Source organism: Podarcis gaigeae (assembly GCF_964106915.1).
Source record: "Podarcis gaigeae genome assembly, chromosome: 12".
NCBI lineage: Eukaryota > Metazoa > Chordata > Lepidosauria > Squamata > Lacertidae > Podarcis > Podarcis gaigeae.
The window spans coordinates 31,406,181-31,426,290 of NC_139688.1; the positions used below are offsets into that span (position 1 = coordinate 31,406,181).

At 43.4% G+C, this 20,110-nt stretch overlaps 1 protein-coding gene across 1 annotated transcript; it reads left to right on the top strand.

The window, feature by feature from the left end:
* The first annotated feature begins 4 nt into the window (after positions 1–4).
* On the top strand, positions 5–19,972 carry LOC310828214 (uncharacterized protein). Its single transcript, XM_083705408.1, has 6 exons — positions 5–263; positions 5,996–6,091; positions 6,519–6,623; positions 7,549–7,644; positions 16,630–16,746; positions 19,837–19,972. Exons 1-6 carry the CDS (start codon positions 20–22, stop codon positions 19,959–19,961), a joined length of 783 nt encoding a protein of 260 aa, XP_083561534.1. The 5' UTR covers positions 5–19; the 3' UTR covers positions 19,962–19,972.
* The last annotated feature ends 138 nt before the right edge of the window (positions 19,973–20,110 follow it).

Sequence of the window (20,110 nt, forward strand, 5' to 3'; positions counted from 1 at the left end):
GAGAGCGCCAGGCCGAGCGATGGGGTGGCGCGTGGCGGGAATCCCTCAGGCGGCGGCGCTGTGGCTGCTCTTGGTGGCCTGCGCGGGGTCGCCGCTGTTGGCGCTGGCGCAGCCGTCCAAGGTGTCTCGCGGCGTCGCCGTGCCCTTCGTCTTCGACCCGCGCGCCGTGTGCGACGCCCCGCCTTGCCAGCACGGGGGTCTGTGCATCCGGAACGGCACCTGCTTCTGCTCCAGGGGCTACGAGGGCGAGCGCTGCCAGTATGGTGGGTAGAACGGGTAGAAGGGCGGGTGGTGGCCGTAACAAGTGGTGGGGAGGGGAAAGCCCCCTTCCCGTGCAATGTGTAGGTCATTGCTGGACTTGAGATGTGTGTTTTCAGGATCCAACCACGTACCTTGAATTTTAAATTGCTGTAAGCCGCCCTGGGATCTTGCTGGGAAAGTGCCAGTAATAAATGTAACCCTAGTCCCTCTGGTGCAGGTTTGCAGTTAAGCTCTCCTGCCTCTCTGCACCTTTCTTCGGGGGCTGCCCATCGAAGTTTTACTTCGAAGTCAAATTGCAGTACTCTGCATGCACCTTTACCTGGGAGAAATGCATGGGTGTTGGTTATTCCAGATTATAAATACGCAGGAAAGGGGTTAGGGCACATTCAGGATCGAAGTTTTGCTGCCCGATCCTATCGTTTACTTGGAAGCCCCGTCGATTTCTGGCTGTCAAGTCAAATATCGAGTCAAGTCCAGGAAAGCTAACAGTACAGTAAGACTGCAATCCTAAACCTAGGAGTAAAGCATCATTGGGCACAACGGGACCTTATTTTGAGTAAACATGATTGAGCACTACACTTCTTCTAAAGATTCCTGCCACAAAGCTCATGTTTTGTGTCTGCTGTGAAAGTTGACTGCCTGGAGTTTGTCAGCATTGATTTCATTGGTGCTGCTTGTTCCCAAGAAAGTGTCTGTGGGATTGCAGTCATGAGAACAAAGAGTGTTTTGGCTTCAGCAAGAGATTCTTCTTACTGAAAGCAAGATCTTGCTTGGCCGACAAGCCCTGCCTCAATTCTTATACTGAAGTGCTTTTACAGGAATACTTTTGTGACTGTGGAGGAAGATGTAACCCAAGTATTCATCTGGTGGGAATAATGTGCTTGGCTGTTCCGCTTGCAAGTCACCTATTTTCCAGCACCAGGGAAAATGTTTGAGCAGGGAATCTAAAAAAGAAGAAACGCTTACCCTACTTTGTGTAATGTTTTTGTCCTCCTGAAAGTCCCAGATCCCAAAGAATGGGGGGGGGGGGGAGAGAGATATGGGGGTGGACCACACTTCAGGGACTTTCTGTAGTGCTTTCCTAAATATTCAGCTTGTTTAAAAGTGGGTCTCTAGCCCTTGTAGAAACTTTTAGAGAAACAAGGAAGAACTCAGTGAGTATACTCTCCAGTTGATCCTTGCGCCCCAAAGTTGTTCCTGCCTTCTGCTGTTCTGATCAATGAGTGCAAAGGCATGGGGACAATTGACAAGTGCTGGGGCAGCTAGGGAATATTGCATGGATTGTGAATGGAGCAACGTTTTGACAAACTTTGTGCAGAAACATCCAGGAGCCACCTATCAGTGGTGAGTGGAGCCTGGTGCAAAAGTGGATGTGACTTACTCAGAGCTTTCCAAACTGTGTGCCGCGACACGTTAGTGTGTTGGCTGCAGTGTGTAGGTGTGTCACACGCTCCTCCCGGGGCTGGAAAGGGTTAGTTTAACCTCTGGTTTGCTAGTAAAACCGAATTACTGTGTTATGAAATGATGCAAAATTGAAGTACTGTGTCGCAAAATGATGCACGTCCCAAAAGTGTGTCACCATCTTGAAAAGTTTGGAAAGCTCTGCTCTTATCTTTGTACTGTAGGCTGTGTTCTAGCTGTACAAATTCAGATGTTTCTACAGAACCTGTTGCATCTCTCTCCATCTTCGTTCTGGCAGGCAAGAGGAATTGCCATCATTCAAGGAAGGATACATTCCAGCCAGGCAAAAGCACTAAAGGACAGTGTGCCCCAGAGAGAGCTTTGAGGGCCAATAGAGAGACCTAGAGGACCAAGGCCTGAGATTCCCCACCCCTACACTAAGTCCTTATTTCTAACGTTGCAAAATGTTTTTAAAAATTTGAATTAACATTTAATTAATTCATTTTATTTACTTTTATGGGCTGTCCAGTAACAAAAGTTCTAAGGGTGGTTTATGATGGCATATTTGTGTGCTCTGGCTGTACTATGGTGATTCCCTCCTTCTTTAGGCTTCCTCACCAAAAACCTTCAAGACCTCAGGATTCAGTCTGAGATATAGGTAAGTTGAGTAAAAGCTGGAAGATAGTGAGGACATAGCGTTCTAAGCCTCAAGGCTAGAAGCAAAGAAGATGAAGGGTTGCAAAGAAGATGAAGGGTAGGGTTGCCATATTTCAAACAGTGAAAATCCAGACAGAAAAGCAAAAAATGCCGTTTTTTAATGAAAAATGGCACTGCCGACATGGGGTGCCATACGTCCGGATTTTTACCAATTTCCGCCCAGACACTGCTGCTGACTCCAGTGTTCCAGATATGTCTGGGAAATCCCAGCTATATGGCAACCCTATGAATAGGCCCAGTCTGTCCCTCAAAACTCAACAATCTGTGGAGGCCATTTTGATATTTTGCCAAACATATCCTAAGGCCAATGCTTGTTTGTTAATTTGTTTTGACATTTACACTCCATCTTTTATGATTTAACTCAAACTCTATGAAATTCCATTTGATTATGAATTAAATTTCAACTTAAAATTATAAATCACAACAAGGTTCAAGCAATCCTAATGCTTAAATGAAACATCTGGAAGAATGGCAGCATAAAATCAGCCATCAACAACTGACAGAAAACCACACCAGTGGCTTATGTTGCCAGTGGCTTTAACTATAATATGCCTGCCAGAATACAGTCTTGGGAAAATGTATAAAAGTAGACACCTTTATTGATACAGCCAGTATAATGAAAGGAGATTATACCAATTAATCAGGTATAGTTATGTCTGGGGTGAAAAGCTACTTATAAGGATTATCACAAGAGGGGGTCGAATATGAAGAATCTTTTATTTGCATAATTGAATTAGGAATAGTTCTTTGGAGAATCAAATGCATATCACTCTCTATTAGTAAAGTGAATAGTTAGCATGGAGCTACTCTGGGTATTAAAATGGGTGGGTCCCTGAAGATGGGAAGAAACAAAACCCCTCCCAAGTATGCAAACAAATCTTGCATTTAAAAAAAGAAAGCCCAACTTTTACTTTAAAACCTGGGTTACAGAGCTACTACCACCACCCTATATCCATGGATCTCAGTGTGGTTCACAATGTAAAATCACAATATAAAAAACAGAAAAGGAAAAAGGAAAAAATACATAATGAATATGTGTATCTATATGTGTGTGTGTGTGTGTGTGTGTGTGTGTGTGTGTGTGTTTGTGTGTGTGTGTATACCTAATATGTACATGCATTTAATAAATAATAATACATTTAAAAAGCCATAAACTGCTTAATTAGCACAAGGCCTGGGAGAAGAGGAATGTTTTTGTCTGGTGCCTGAATATTTGTAACGAAGGTGTTAGGAGAGGCTCTCTGGGGAGAGCATTCCACAAGTGAGGAGCCACTGCAGAAAAGGCCCCTTCTCGTGTTGCCACCCTCTGGAGCCACCTTCATGGAGGAGGTACACAAAGAGTGGCCTCAGATGATGATCACAGGGGCCAGATCAGTTCATATGGGGAGAGGCAGTCCTTGAGGGACTACAGTATTTTGTTGAACATTTGAACAAGTTTTAAAATACTAATTAATGCTTACCGCGACCTTTAAAAAATATTTCAAGGATTTAATAATAATTTTGAAAACACTACAAAATAGAGAAAAAAGAATGGTAGCAGTGGACTACTTATGGGCAATACTTACTGCAATGCGCTGAAATATTTTTTTCTGCTCTTCTTCATTCATGAACAATGATTTAAATAATTCTTGCTCACGTACTTTTCTGAGAAGTGTTTCTTCCTGTGATAAGCTGTTAATGTTTGCCATTCATTATTTTTTGTTAAAGTGCACAACTTTTTATTATTTTTAAAAATTGCCATTTCCAACATTTAATTTGTGCGTTCAGAGACCAGAACCGTCATCACACATTATAGACTCCTGCCAGTAAATTCTTGGTGATCATCTGAATCTCAATTTAATCCATAATGCAAGTCCAGAGGAAAACCTGAAAATGTTCTATTGAAAATTGTTTGCAGATAGCAAATACATCGAAATCGGGATTGGCTCATGAATGATTTATTAGCCAAGAACTAGCTAAACTTGTCAGATAATTTGTTTGCACAAAATCATCGAAGCAGCCGTATGCCAAAATGTGCAATTTCCCAGTTATTTATTTGTCCATCGTGCAGGCACATCTTGTAGCTGCCACAAAGAATTCCCCTAGAATCCACAAGGAATACTGTCTTCTCAGCAGGTTTTCATTTTAAGCCCATATTTAGCATGGATGAAAACTTAAGAAAATGCTGTTTGCTGTAGGAAAACTATGTGTGAAGAAGCTGATTAATCACTGGGAAAGGCTGGTGAAAGGGGTGGGGTGTGGTGATGAGAAAAATGGTTGTTTGAGGACATAATCAGTTTTAACTGTAGAAAGATTTGCAGTTGTGTTGTGCAGTTCCACTTGGCTTCCAACCATAAATCAAAAATTTAAGAGCTCAGATGAAGTTAGATGTGGGTTCACAGCTGCTACCAGAACTGTCCTGAATAACCAGACAGTCTAAGGACCAATGATATTCCCAATGGATTAATAGCATCAATAAAGCTTTAGAACCAACCACAGTTGTACCTTGGAAGTTGAAGTTCCAGCAGCCAATCGGAAGCCGCAGAAGTTGTGATGGATGTTTGGGTTCCAAAGAGCGTTTGCAAACAGGAACAATCACTTCTGGGTTTGTGGCGTTTGGGACCCAAAACATTCAACTCACAAGTTGTTTGAGATCCAAGGTAAGACTGTAGTTCCTTTTAGATAGACCTGTTAATTGTGTATTGCCCAGATCAGTGCAAGGGGTAACAATGAATGAATGAAATCTGTTTTTTGAAATGCAACTTTAAATCTTAAATAAGAAGCCATTCATGAAGCAAAATGGGCACTACTCAGAACGAAGCATGCCAGAAAATAAATGATCAAATTATTAGTGTTACCGAAATGATAAACTCGTTGATTCAGGGAGAATCAATCAGGTGTTCAAGAATAAAGGGAGGGGGGGAGTTAACTTTATGCAGACTGAGCGCTCACTTCTGTCATATCTATCAGTACACCCAGCACTAACTTCAAAGGGACTTCAAGAGCTAAACCTGTCCTACCATCCTTTGACCAGTGAGATAGGAGTGATTCATTTATAATATTTCTGTAGCCATATTCTACTGTTAGATTTGCACCAATGTTCATCTGGATTAGCTCTTAATCAGAGTTTAAAAGCAAAGCATTCCCCATTACTGTAGCTCTTCTCTATTGCCTCTGGTTTAGCTATTGAGGAATAGCTAATCTATTGAAGAATAGCTATTGAAGAATAGCATGACCCTTCACTTTGGAGCTTGGATTTGGTTCAGGGTCATCCTGTCACCAGTTCTTTTCATATAGTATTTGAAGCTAATTAATATAATCAGTTGTTGTGGTGGTTGTTATCGGATGACAAGCTTTGCTCCTATCACTGGATAGCAAATAGCATTTAACACAATAAGAAAGTTCAGTCTTCATTATAGCCATTTCACAAACCAAATTAGTAGATTATATTTACCATTACTGAATGTATAGCATGCAATCATATGAATTGCTGCCCGGACTACTGGGCCCAGGCAAATGTATGAATTAACTGGTAGGCTCCTTGAAGGAGCATGGTGCTTTTGAGTAGACTGTTCCCAACCCCGAAGCCCAGAAATGTCTCATCTAACTTTTTTTGTCCCTTTCTTTTGGTTCAAAGCAACTTGTTATCCGAAATGTAAAAATGGTGGGAAATGTCTCAGGCCTGGAAAATGCAGATGTCAGCCTGGCTATGGAGGACGATACTGTCATAAAGGTAAGTTGAATTTAGACAGTTTTCAAATTGTAGCAAAGAGTGGGGAGTAGTCTAAAACCATTGCACTTGTAGTCCAAAACTTTTCGAGGGTACTAGGTTGATCAGGACTGTAATACAGACATGGTATAATGTGTCTGGAACTCTTATATATTGAGATTAATATTTGATTACTATTTGCATTTCTGGATCTGTCGTGCAGTCGCTTTGAGTGTTTCATTTTGAGGCAGAAAGTCAGGATAGCAACGTTTTCCATAAATAACAATAAGCAGGTATAACGTTATCGTAAACAAATGAGCATGAAATTTCCACCTATATGCCTCAACTCCATTCTAGAATTGTTGCTTGGAAGAGGCAACATTTATGCAACAAAACACCCTTGCTATAATGCTATAATGGCTTGCTTTGTGTCTGTGCTGTTTCCTTCCAGTAAGCTGCGAGGGAGGGTGTCAAAACGGTGGGGAGTGCATCTCGGTCAACGGATTGGTCAAGTGCCTTTGTGCTTCAGGTTGGACAGGATCCAGATGCCAAGAAGGTAAAAATCTTCACTTCGTTAGTTATTGCGTTTCAGTCCCACTCTTCTTTCAACTTGGAGTTTTCCCCATTTTATTGTTGAAACAATCGGTATAACTAGATGAGGCCGAGAGAGAGAGAGAGAGATTTGTTCAGGGTTGCTCAGTAACTTTTATGGCTGAATGGGGATCTGAATTCAGGTCTCCTGTTCCAAGCTGAACTTTTTCCACTATGGTACACTAGTTATCTAATGCCTGGCAGAGGAGTGAAGAGCTCAACTGGTGCTTGGATGCAGTTCATTAAAATATATCCAGTGTGTTTCAGGGGCAAATCGCCTTATATGATTCTGCACGGAGGGGTTCCTCCTACTCTTCCCCCCCCCCAAAAAAAATCACTGTCAGAGCTAACACAGTTTACCCTCTGTTCAAGAGGTAACCGTTTCTGAGAATGACAGCTAAAGTCACTGCTCTCAATCTGTCAGTTTCATGCAAAGGTAGAATGTGGTCACTTTTAATGATGTTAGTGTTCTGTTCTGGTCCGAGGAAGGAAATATTCCCCCCCCCCCCCTTAAACCAGGGATGCCTAACCTATGGGCTTCTGAATGTTATAGAACTACAACTCCCATCAGCCTCACCCAGCATGGCGAATGGCCACAGGTGATGAGAGTTGTAGTTTGGCAACATCTGTAAGACCCCTGCTTTAAACATTCTCTAATGCTCTATAGTAGGGATTGGGAAATCTCATCATCACCCCTTCAGATGTTGGTGGACTACAGTTCCCATCATCCCTGACCACTGGCCATGTTGGCTGGGGCTGATGGAAGTTGAACTCCAGCAACATCTAGAGGACCATAGGTGTCCTCCCCCCCCCCCTGCCATCCCCAGCTCTACAGTATAATATTGAGAGACCGAGATAGAGGACTTTGCTTTATTGTTCTTTCGTTGCAGCGGTTTGTCCTCAGGGATGTCGGAATGGAGCGACTTGCGTCGCTCCTGGAATCTGCAGCTGTGCAACTGGCTGGGTCGGCGGCGCCTGTCATTTAGGTGAGCTACATATCTTTTAGAGGAGCTTGCGGGCCTCTTGAATGAAACGCCTAAAAGCTGACATGATCATTGCGACACCTGCAAGAGCTACAAAGTTTTTGCGGAGGCATATGAACTGCACACAGCTTCCCACCCTCATCTCCTGTTTCGTGCGCGTACTATCCCCTCATCTAAATATGAACAGATCGATGCAGATAGGAAACACTGCATGAGTTACTAATTTTGTATTGGGATATAGCTGAGCTGAGCAGTTGCTGGCATGTAGTTGGCAGTTCATTAACTGTACCTGCCTTCGGTCAGTGGCCTTTTCATGGCTGACCCATGCAAGATTGACTGAAATGAATGAGACAGCAGCAATGTAAGGATAGATTGCTGGTTTGCATTGTTAGGCAAGTCCTACTGAAATTTATGGAAAGTGAATAGTAGTAGGAATGATGATGATCATTGTAGTAGTTGTAGTAAATAATAATAATTAATAATAATAATAAATTTTGTGCTTCATCTAATGCGGTCTGTTCTATATGAAACCTGCAATCTAATCTAACTTCAAATTTCTTTGGGTAAATAGCCATTACCACTCAGATGCTGATATTGGTGAAAGTTGGGATAAAATAGACAATACTGATGCTCCAGAAATGAGTTTCACAGTACAGCAACCTCTAGGATTTCTTTTTTCAGTTCAGCAGGGCTTTAAAAAGAAGGGAAAGAGTCTTCCTCTTCCCTAAAGGCAGACAAAAATAGTCTGTCCATAGCTGCTGCAGGCTTGAAGTGGAAAGCATGCAATCCCTTTAATGCAGTGGTTTGCAAATGGTGGGTCAAAGCCCTTAAAGCAATGATAGATGTCAAGTGGGCGGGTCACTAAACTGAGTAGCGAGTGCCAAGCATGAAGCAATGCAAGTGGATAAGAGAGTATCTTAAAAGCAGCTTCTGGGATCCTTCAGCTAAAGGATATAAGTGACTGTCAAGTATGTCTGTGCCTGGAGCTGCATTTGTCTGGGTCAGTGGCTGCAATCTAGTAGTGCATTCTGAATTAAGGCAATGTGGGATGGATTGGGTACAGAAGCTTCCAGGCAGGACCTTTCTTTAGGCAGAAAGTCAGCTGAATTGAATTGTGCTGCCATCTGTCTTTCCTTGAGACTAACGTGACAGCTACTCTTACAACAAATGACTGAGACTAACTGTATAGGAGTGACTGTGAGGACCATAAACCTCTTGTGTTTACTGTACCTCTAATTCTCAAATATACCATTAAGTTCCGTTGGGACATCATTCTCTTTCAGTACTTGCATGCCATGCGCGCTTTCAGAACTACCAGTGGCAACTTCTTTCTTTTCTTGCTTCTAAGATGGGGGAGGGCTGCTTTCGAGAGATGGCCCTTAAACTGAGTTCCCTGTGAAGTAGTGATTAGCTACTTCCCTTTTGAGTCTCTGGATTAATCTTATGGGTTAATCCTCTTGAAATGAATAATCATTGCAATAGCAGTATGTTGAAGTAACAGGTATAAAAATATAGAACAGCACAGAAGCATGCAAAACAGTGGGTACTGCATTCTATTTGGTTGCTTTTATTAGGAACCCACACAAATCACCATCACTGGCTAAATAACTTGTAATTTGCTTCTCTCACCTGCAATGGTGCAGACCTGGAAACCGCTTTAAAGTTCGAGAACACCCATGAGGGTTATTTATTTTTCTATTTGTTTTATGAGTCACTTCTCAACAAGTTGTCTCCAAAGCATCTTGCAATATTGGAAAAGTTTGAAGCAATAATGAATGATAAAACCATAATCAACAGTAATGTAAACAACAGGCAGAAGTGAAAATTAATAAGAGAGCAGTCAATAAAAATGCAGATCCAATAGAAGGCAGAAAACAATTTAGCTCTGGTAAAAAGAAAAAAGTCGACACAGTGTGTAAATGATGATAATGTTTAGATTTACAGACCTGTCTAGGCAGTTTGTTCAAAAGATAAAGCGTCACCACTGAAAAGGCCCTCTTTTTATTGCCAAGGTGCCAATTACTCACAGTGTCCTCCTGGAAGGGAAAGACGCTTGAGCATCCATCAGTTAGCACAACAGATGTCCGGCGTCAGGGAATCCGACCCCCCATGCCAGGAACAGATAGACAAGGAAGGCTCTTACCAATGTCTTATATTCAATATTCCCAGAGAGAGGCTTAGAAATGCAGCCTCTTGGAGTAATGGCATTGCTCCGAGTAATCTTCACCCCCCCTTCTCTCCTCAATCATCAACAGCACCACCCAGCTTACGGTGGCTGCTTAGGGCCATTTGTCTCTGAGCCCTTTGCTCTCCTACTTTCACTGCACGCTGGGTTCTGGGAGAAGGGGGGTCTGGAATGATTTCTAGTGATAACGTGTTAGCCAGCTGCTCCATCTCTCCCTGCCCCTCCTCTTCTCCCATTATTTCCCAACTTTGCCCCTCATCTGCCTCTGAGCTGTAACCTCCCTCAAACCCCTGTTGTAAATCTAAACTATCTTCCTCTTCTCTGGAAGGTTCAGGCTGGGGAGGCGGTTTCCACCATTCCTCCTCTGTCCAGTCCCTGACAACAGATTGCCCTGCTCAGGCCTAAACTTTGTACTTGCATGGAATTGTCATAGTCCTGCCAAGCCATGTTTCCCTTTCAAACCAGTTTGTAAACTCATGGGCAGGCAAGCAAGCAGGATGGGTGAGATTTCAAGAAGCCGTAGGTTTTGAAATCACAAGACATTTCCCCACTTGAATTATTTTTAAATCACGACAATCGTTTCTCCAAGTATAAGATTTAACAAAATTCCGACACTATAAGGATGAATGGCAGGCACGGATACTGTAGTTCTGCTGTATTTTACTGATATTTTCTTCTTAGGAATAATTGTGATAATTCAATAAAATACTATGCATCAAATGTGGCTGTTGAGATGAAATCTGTGCTGTGTAACTGATGTGAGTTTTGGACTCTGCCCCCCCCCCCAGCATTGTGTAGGTTGCCATGTCAGCATGGAGGCAAATGCATCGCTCCAGATGTGTGCAGATGTCGTTCACCATACTCTGGTATACAGTGTACAAAGAAAATGAAGCAATGAGACAGCCTACTCTGAAGACAAGCTCCTTTTATTTTAATGAATAAACATTTGGAGAAAGGAGAAATTTTGCATTATGCTAATCGGTCCATTCATAGCATTTTAAAGTCTTGATTATATATTAAATGAAAGCTCTCCTATACCGAAGGGCGTTTTTGTTTTTTTAAAGTATGACAATATCAAAGCAGTTGAATGTGTATCAAAATATATGTGTGGGGAGAATTTGGAAGCACGTGGATACCTTATGTTTCATTTTAGCACATGTAACATTGAATATTTTTTACTGAATAAAGCATTCCCGCCCCCCGCCAAAACCTCCCCTGCTCTTGCTGTTTCATTCACTTCCACAAATAGAATATGTTTTCCCATGTAATGAATATAATCTTGGTTTTTAAAGCTCTTTGATCTAGCATGAGAAATCGCTGGGCAGAAGCAAAGAATGAAATGTGGATCTTGCTGCGTCATACGGTTTTATAGACATTGCTTTCCTCTAATAGTGAACTCAATGAATATCAGGATAGCCTCAGTGGGGACACATGAGAAAAAAGAGGGATGTATCAGAATGGTTTTTTGGGGGTGGACTCCAAGGTGTGCAGAAGTACAAATTTTAAAATCTTAAGGGAATCGCACACAAAGTATGCGCGCGCACACACACAAAATAAGAGTCCAGTGAATATAACAGGTGCTTTGGTTTTATAGCTTCCTGGCCCAGTGTGAAAAACCTCTGGGGCAGAAGCAGAGTCTTTGTGTGGATTTTGCAAGCATGTACTCAGGGCTTGGATGCCTATAGCCAGCAGTTGGGGCTGCGCATGTGGTTCTTGAGGAAGCCTGTGCACACACTCTATGGCACTTATGCAGCCCCCGGCACTAAAGTGTGGTCAATTCACCTGCTCTATTAGCTTGTGGTGCAGATAGGAATAACACATGGGCACCCTCTGTCTGGAGCCAACCACACACAGTTATTTCTCTGCATAGCTAGTCACACACAACGTTTTCTTCTATGCAATTATTGCTGGGTTGGGGACAAGAGCTCCAAGGAAAAGTAGCTGCTGTAGATATATTTCCTACTTAGTGATTTCCTCTGTATATTAAAAAAAACAACCTAGCAGTCAACAAGAGAGAAAGCATTTCTCCCCTCCTCCCCCCAATCCCTTTTGAGGCAGTAATCAGAATGTGCATGCGTTCAGAAATCTTATTCTGAAGTTGCCACGGTGCTAGACAAACATTAATTTCATGGTTCTTTAATTAAAAGCATGGTTGCTTTGCCAACGGCAGGCAAATGTTGGCCTCTTGCAAGGTCAGTGAATTTCTGTAGTTTTGGATTTTAAAAAATTGCTTGAAAACAGCTCCATCTGCTGGCTGTTAAGGTTGTTTTCCCACCCCTCCTGCCCAACTTTGTCTATTCCCCTCTGAACCTTCAATGTAATTTTACTATTCAGCATCAGCTCTCTTAAGTCTGGTCTGACACAGCAGCACATAGAATCCATGTCTTAAAGGATCAAATCACAAAGGCTGTGTTAACACAGAGCCTACGTCATAGCATTTACATTTGAAATGGACAGAGTCTGTGCCAAAACTAAATTTAGTTAGTTGCTGTAGTAGCCCTTTACTTTGTGTGTGTGTGTGTGTGTGTGTGTGTGTGTGTGTGTGTGTGTTTTACTACGGTCAGTGGGGTGGATTTTTTTCTTTTCTTATTAGGCTGCATTTAAGATTTTGTCTGGGTAGATGACTCATTGCTAGAAACTGCTGGTTGCAGTCTAAATGTGTTTGTGTGTGTTGTAGAGTGAGGTATAATTATATTGATTTAAAATGGTAGATAAGAACAAAGCCTAATTACATGAATTGGCTTTAGCTGCAAATAGTTGTTTGTGCTCCTTGCTACAAGAGATAGCCTCTTCTGCCTCATTTGCCATAAAAGCTACAAAGCTGTTGGTAAAACAACAACAACAACAATGACACAGGGTTACACCATTGCTGCTGCTGGGCCAAAAGACCTGAAATCAGCATCTCTTGTGGCAACAACAGTCAGTATTTTTGGGCACCTGCTAAAACTCATATCAACATCTTAGGAGGAGAGTGGCTTCTTCTTAGCAAGCAACAGGCCTCTAGCGTTGTTCACTACTCAGCTGTTGAAACAGTATTTAAGCGTAGCATAAGGAGTTTATTTATTTTGAGAAAAATCTTTACTTTTCCAACTTTTAGATTATGGCTCCAGGTGAGCACTGTAACCTCTGGTGAGCTGGTTTAAAGTAAAGGGTATGGAAGATATAACGATAAGACTCTTGCCAAATGGCACCCAGTGAAAGAAAATGTGCAGGCAACAGGTTTTATGTTAGTGCTACCAACCACTCCTGGTCACTCACAGCATTCTTGCTCAGATTTGAGGGGAGGGGCATTGGTGAAGCACAAGGTGCCCTCTTCCCCATTTCACACACAGAAGCCAACTAGACTGGGCAGATGACTCTGACTTCAGCACCGGCAAGAGGACAGCGTCCTCCTCTTGGCAGTTGGCTAGATTAGGATGCACAAGCTGGGCTGTGTCGATACACCTGCTGCTCTGTCCAGCTTCTGGAAGCACTCTGCCTAAGGGTAGGACCAACTTGGGCTCTATTGAGCGCATCTTGCCCAACCTCCTCCAAATACCGGTAATCTCTCATCAACCCCTTTTGCAGCAGAGGGGGAAAAGATTGCACGATGAATTGCAGAGAAAGAAGTGTTTCTTCTGGAATGTGAGTCCATCCAATGAAACTATGGGTGCTGGAAATTTCAGGACGCATAAAAGAAAGTGAAGAATTTACACAATGCATAGTTAAACTGTAGAATTTGCCCCTGCACGAGGTGGCGGGAGCCATCAATTTGAATGGCTTGAAAAGAAGACGAGACGAATTAGTGGAGAACAAAGCTATCCATAGCTACTAGGCACGTTGACTATGGTCTCCCTCCACTGTTGGTAATAGAGGCAATGACTGGCACAGCCAAATGGTGCATTATTGCGCATGTGCACAGAGCACTGAACCCAGAAGTAACCCCAAAATGTCATAAAGGTGTCATGGAAAGGAGCAGGGTGGGCTTACACGTGCTTCACTGATGCACATGAGGGTCCAGAACGTAACCCTCACGTAAAACAAGAAATGTCTATATGAATCTTAACTACCAGTTGCTGGGAATCACAAGTGTGGAGAGTACACCAGCAGGCATCTATCTGGTTGGCTGTTGTGAGAACAGGATGATAAGACTATATGGCCTAGTCTAGGAGAGATTATGTTCTTATTATGAACATTGATCTGATTGAGCAGGGCTCATATGTCTTCTTCTTTGGTGATCATTCGTAGCTGAGTAACATTGTCTTCCATAAACATGGTTTTAACAATGAGTTCATAAGTGACTCTGGAGGCCAATTGTGGATCCACATGTCCTTTCACAGTGGGGTTCAGGAAAAAAGGGAGGCAGACTATGTTTAGGGCATCTTTTCTAACCCCTCCCCCTTTTCAGGGTGAGCAGAGTGGGTCCTAAAAAGGGCTGCTCAGTCATGGATACAGCTGCTGAGCTGTTCAACTGCCTCATTCCTTGAGTCAGAACGACTGAATGTATCCACTGCCCATGTGCCAGTTCATGACTAGGAGCTTCCAGATTTCACGATCCTGCGCCCGTTACCATTTGCTGATCGCCATGGGACTTTTGGGGTTTGGGATGGGTTTTTGGAAGACGCCTGTGCATGAATTTGTTTTATGTGTGTAGATCAGTGCATGCTGACCAATGCACAGTCTTCAAGGTAAGGCTCTGTTCCAGTGGCATGAGTAGTCACGAGGACCAGTAGATTCTTATCTGCTGCAGCTTTCATCTGCCTTCACAGCCATTGTAACATACCGTTTGTTATCACCCGCCTGCTCTGCCATTGAGGACATCTTGGATCATTCTTTGTCTAGCTCCTTCCCTTTGACCTTACCACTTTGGGTGACTCTGCTGGGAGTATGAGATTCCCAACGGCTTTGCTCACAAGGGTCGTAGGAACATACAAGCCCATTCATCACGACAAGGTGATGATCCAGCACGTGAGGGCTCGTATGTACAGTGGTGTGGATCAGTACTGCTAAGGTAATGTAGTGCCAGGTCCAAGTGTAGCACTCGTGCTTTGAATCGTTACACCTGATCTTTTACACCTTTTGAGTTGCAATCTGAAGGCAGAGGCTCATGTGACTCTATTTTAATAGACGAGGAGAAATTCAAAATTACTCCACACTTTTGTAGCTTAACTTGGAATTGAAGTGGGGCTGGAATCATGTCTTTTGTTTCAGACATCCCTTAGGCTTGCACATTTGTCATGTCTTTATATTCTGATGATACCAACATAGCCTCCAGCCTTCCGCAGTGGCACTCATAGAGTTGCTGTAGTGAGATTTCCAGGCTAAAGTCACCTCTGTAGGAAGACTATGTCAAGTTACTACAATGAAATGATAAAAGAAAGTTACAGATGCAAGTCATGCAAACCAATTGAAAAGTCACAGGGATATGTTTCCCTTGTCTCTCTCTCTTGACAGAGGTTGTCATACAGGGCGACCAAAGCAATTTCTGTGCCAAAACTGGGCCTAAACGCTGATTGAAATTGATCCAGAAAATCAGTTTCTTCCAAAAGCGCCTGGATCTGGTCTGCAACCACTCACTCCAGAGCTTTGCTCAGGAAAGGGAGATTAGCAACTGGCCAGTAGTTAGTTAGATTTCCTGAATCCAGGGAAGGTTTCTTAAGGAGTGGCTTTACAGCTGCCTCCTTCAAACAGGCAGGGACCACCCCCTCGCGTAATGAGGCATTGCTCCCTGGTACAGCTAGCTGTTCCCTTCTTGCTGCTTTTTATCAGCCAAGAGGAGCAAGGGTCTAGAGCACAAGCCGTGACAGATCCAAGCACCTTGTCCACATCCTCAAGCTTTGCCAACTGAGCCTTTCCTTGGAACAATCAGGAGTGCAGTCCCAATTATTCCTTTGCAGCCACACATTTACCTGTTCCATGTGGCAGGTGTAGGTCAGGTGGTTCTGGCTTGGGCAAAACAGCTTCCCTAGCCACCCTTGCTTAGGCCTAATTTCTGGCTCAAAGTCTTATTGTGCACTCTAAATGCTGCCTTCAAGATGCACACAAGACTTCAACAAAGTTAGATGGTTTTAATAATAATAAATCTCAATAAGTCTTTTTCCTCCAGGATGGTGCCTCCTCCTGGTTGGAAGAAAGGTTGTATGGTGTCTTCACCAGGGAAAGGAGAACCCAGAGTCTTTATGAAGCTATGTTAAATTCCAGCTTCTGTAACGAATAAAGCTCCCTTACTCCTCCATCCCTCATGACAGCAAATTAGAAACTTGTGAAGCTGCCATTGGTCTACCTAGCTCTGTACTGTCATGATAATGTCTGGCAGTGGCTCTCCATGATTTCAGAAAGGACAGTCTTAGATTTATACTTGGAGATATTAGAACCTTATGTTCCACCACTGAGCCACCATCATGTCAAGTCTGGAGGTTTGATGTGACCCATCTTCTGTGCAGACATATAGAGCACAACAGCACTGCAATGTCAATTTCACACCTTCTCCCCACTCTGTCCTAGGCTGAAATAGCTCCAGAAGCCTTTTCAAAAGATAAATGCCAAGGTTGGACCAGCATTATCTCCCAAAGCCTGGAATCACAAAAGCTACAAAAAAAGTCAATAAAATCTCTGGCAGTACTGCAGAAATTGCAAAGTCAATCCCAGGCACAAAGTTCAGGAACAAGAGGGAAGGTTCAGCCTGCAGTCTCTAATTGAGAGTCTCAATGCCCCGAAGGCTAGAGCCACTGCTTCAGTTAAGGAACTGGCCTAAGGGAATTGCTGGGAGGGAACAGAGAGTCTGGCTAATTGGATATGATGAAGGTATGCTCTTTGATTTAAAGCTTCAGGGGAAAGCAGCAGCAGCATCCTTTTTGAAGAAAGAAGATACCAAACAGTCCTTACATCATCAGTCATGTCCTTCCCACCATTTCATCAACAGACAAACTGCATTCTTCAAGGTAACTGCCATTGCTCCCATCAGAGAGGAACATTTCACTGGATGTTAAAGCCATCACAAATATTATGGAACAAACCAGAGATGGAAATAAATTACATCTATCCTTCTCTCTGTCTTTAAAGTGAAATTCTGTGTTTCCACAATCCCTAGCACAGGTGATTCTCCTATGCAACCCAAGGCAATTCCCATCACTTGTTTGCCCATGGGACTCCAGTGAGCCCACATTTGAGTTTCATAATCTCTCAATACTATAACAAATCTTACATAGGGCAGAAAGGAGATGCTGAACATGACATGTCCCCCCCAAAAAAATATTCATCATGAGCTTGACTTAGATTGCTGAATCAGAACTATAGTCTAGCATTCTGTCTCATCCTATGTGTGGCCAACCAGATACCTATGAGAAGCTCACAAGGAAAGCAGGACGTGAGCTCAATTTGGATAGCTCCGTTGGTTAGTGCATGCTGCTGATAATGCCAAGGTTGCAGGTTTGATCCCCATAAAGGACAGCTGCCTATTCCTGCATTGCAGGGAGATGGAGTAGATGATCCTCAGGGTCCCTTCCAACTCTGTGATTCTATGAAGAACATACAGTGGTCTACTCTTCCACTCATGTTTTCCACCAGCTGATACATATTGGAGGTCATATCTAGCCAATGTTACTAGAAGCCATTGATAGTCCTATCCTCCATATGAGGCAGGTGATGTTTCTGTGGTTTTAAGAACATAAGGAGAACCTGCTGGATCAGGCCAATGGCCCAACTAGTCCAGCATCATCACAGTGGCCAACCAGACTCCTATGGGTAGCTTACAAGCTGGACCCAAGCAACAGAGCACTCTCCCCTCCTGCCGTTTCCAGCAACTGGGAATCAGTTTTGTTGCATTTTCTTGCTTGCCGTTTTAATATGTTTCATGAAGCCTGGTGGAAACATAAAATTGTAATGAGTGTGCGTGTGTTGGGGTGAGAGCTCTGTGCAGGCTAGGCAACTGTTGCCAAGGAGATCAGAATGCTAGGAGAGTGATAGTCGGAGGGCATTTTAAGTAAGTGTGCAGCTGTTGGGAGGGGGAAAACGAAATAATAACTGAGGGGAAAGAAATAGCTGTTTGGAGTTTGTGGAGGACATCTTTGGTGGCGACTGAACAGACGACTCCACAGCATCGAAACAAGACTTGAAAAGCGGAGTGGGGGAGACTGCAGTGCCAGCTCATCTCTCTATAATATAATAATGTTGGGAAAAGGCATCCCTTTCTCCACTTATAATAAACACTGATTTGCCAAAGTGTTTGTGTAGGCTTTCAAACTCCCTTCCCAAACGGCAAACTGAGTGTGGCTGGTCACAAGTCTTCTGGTGTCAGCAACAGGATCTGGGAATGAGGAATTGGAAGCAGAGACAAACAGGGAAGCTGGAGAAGAGCAAGGCCTGCTCAATCTGGGCATCTCCAGGAAGGGCTGAGATGGACTTCTGTCTGAAACTCTGTGGTGGCACTTAACTGGTGTGGCTCATGGTGCCAACCCATGGTAATTCCTCACTTGTGCCCTCTTTGTTATCTAATGACTCTCATGCCCGTCCTAGATTTCAGTGAAATCCTATTTCCAAATTCAGGTTCATGTCTGCTGCTACAGCTGGATGCCCTTTGTATTCCCAAGGTGTTCAGCTTTCAGGGACACGGGCTGAAGGCTGCTCTAAGCTGTTTTTCTTATGCTTCAACCTCAGAAATCAAGCTGCAGGAGCCCTGATTCTTCTGGAAGAGTTTAGCTCATGGGCAGCTATGATGCTGAAACATCTGCGGGCACTATATCAGCTACCCCTGCTTGATTTAAGTTCTCTTCCTTGCCTCTTGTTCTCTTTCCCAGAACCTCTGCACTGTGTTTGATATTTTCTCCAGGTTTAGTCAGGCTTTCTCAGCCAAAAGGCACCAGTCAGTGTCTTTCTAAATGCTAGATTTCCATTTTAAACTATAACAGGGGAACTAAAAAATGAACCCAAATACAACTTAAAAGGGAAAAAACTTTAAGAGGGTGGGAAGCCAGCACCTCCTCTCAAGGACGGTGGTACATGAAGGAATCCCATGACTTGAAAGAGTTGGTGGTAGTCTCCATTTGGGTATAAGAATCTAGACCCCGGTTTCCCTCAACAACCCAAAAGTAATACAGATAAATATCCTAGTCCATTCGTGACAATGTACTTCAGTGAAAATTCAGTTGTTCATTTTTCTTTGTTCACTCTGACAGGACAGGTCACCCTCATATTTCAACTCCTTCACTTCTTTCTGACTTTCACACTCCCCCAATCTTGCTCACATTTCCCCCTCCTTTAGTTGGAACATGTACTGTGTGGCACATGAACTTTGCCTGCTTTTTATCTGTCCTTCCACAAATAAGGTGGGTCTCTAGGACTTCTCCACAAAGCAATTCTCCACCTCTAGCCCCTTCTATTTCCACAACGTGGAATGGATAAACATGCAACCTTTAACCATTTTACTCTTCTACATCAACACTTCAAGCCTCAAAGCCTTTTTTATTTCTTGTTTGGCCAGTTACTTGTGGAGGAGACTCTTGAGAGTCCCATGGACTGCAAGAAGATCAAACCTATCCATTCTTAAGGAAATCAGCCCTGAGTGCTCACTGGAAGGACAGATCCTGAAGCTGAGACTCCAATACTTTGGCCGTCTCATGAGAAGAGAAGACTCCCTGGAAAAGACCCTGATGTTGGGAAAGAGAGAGACAGGGGACAACAGAGGACGAGATGGTTGGATAGTGTTCTTGAAGCTACCAGCATGAGTTTGACCAAACTGCGGGAGGCAGTGGAAGACAAGAGTGGCTGGCGTGCTCTGGTCCATAGGGTCACGAAGAATCGGACACGACTAAACAACAACAACAACAAAGTATTCTAATTATAACAGCAGTGTGATTATTTCCAATTCTCTGAAGCAAGCACTCCTACTGGCATTCAGGGGTCATTGTTAAGTCTCCCTAGTGCAAGTGGCGTAATGGGGTCTACTACAGTAACAGCTATGATGTGCAACCAGCTGCAGTAAAGATCTCCATAGCGGTGCTAACTCTCCTAAACTGGCATTTCTGTGACTACAGGTTCTTCTTGGGCATATGCCAACCTGGTGACACCAACAACAAGCAGCAGGTCCTGCCAGGGCCCTGAAACAGCTTCCCAAGGATGCCAGCTGCTGCTCATTGGGCAATGGAGTAATAAGAATTAGAAACAACATGCTATTCATTCTCTTACATAGATGAATTGCTATAGGAAACCAAACTGTGATTGGCTAAGGCAGAAATGGGTAACATAACAGGAGCACAAGGATGTTTGAAGCAGTAACCCTGAGAAGTAGATGGAGCCATCCAGCATCCG

Excerpts from the sequence above, each read along its gene's own strand:
- LOC310828214 (XM_083705408.1), top strand. The coding sequence starts at position 20 with ATGGGGTGGCGCGTGGCGGGAATCCCTCAGGCGGCGGCGCTGTGGCTG. Across the intron at positions 7,645-16,629 it reads CGGCGGCGCCTGTCATTTAG|CTTCAGGGGAAAGCAGCAGC; the intron begins GTGAGCTACATA and ends TTTGATTTAAAG. Across the intron at positions 16,747-19,836 it reads GACAAACTGCATTCTTCAAG|GTTCTTCTTGGGCATATGCC; the intron begins GTAACTGCCATT and ends CTGTGACTACAG.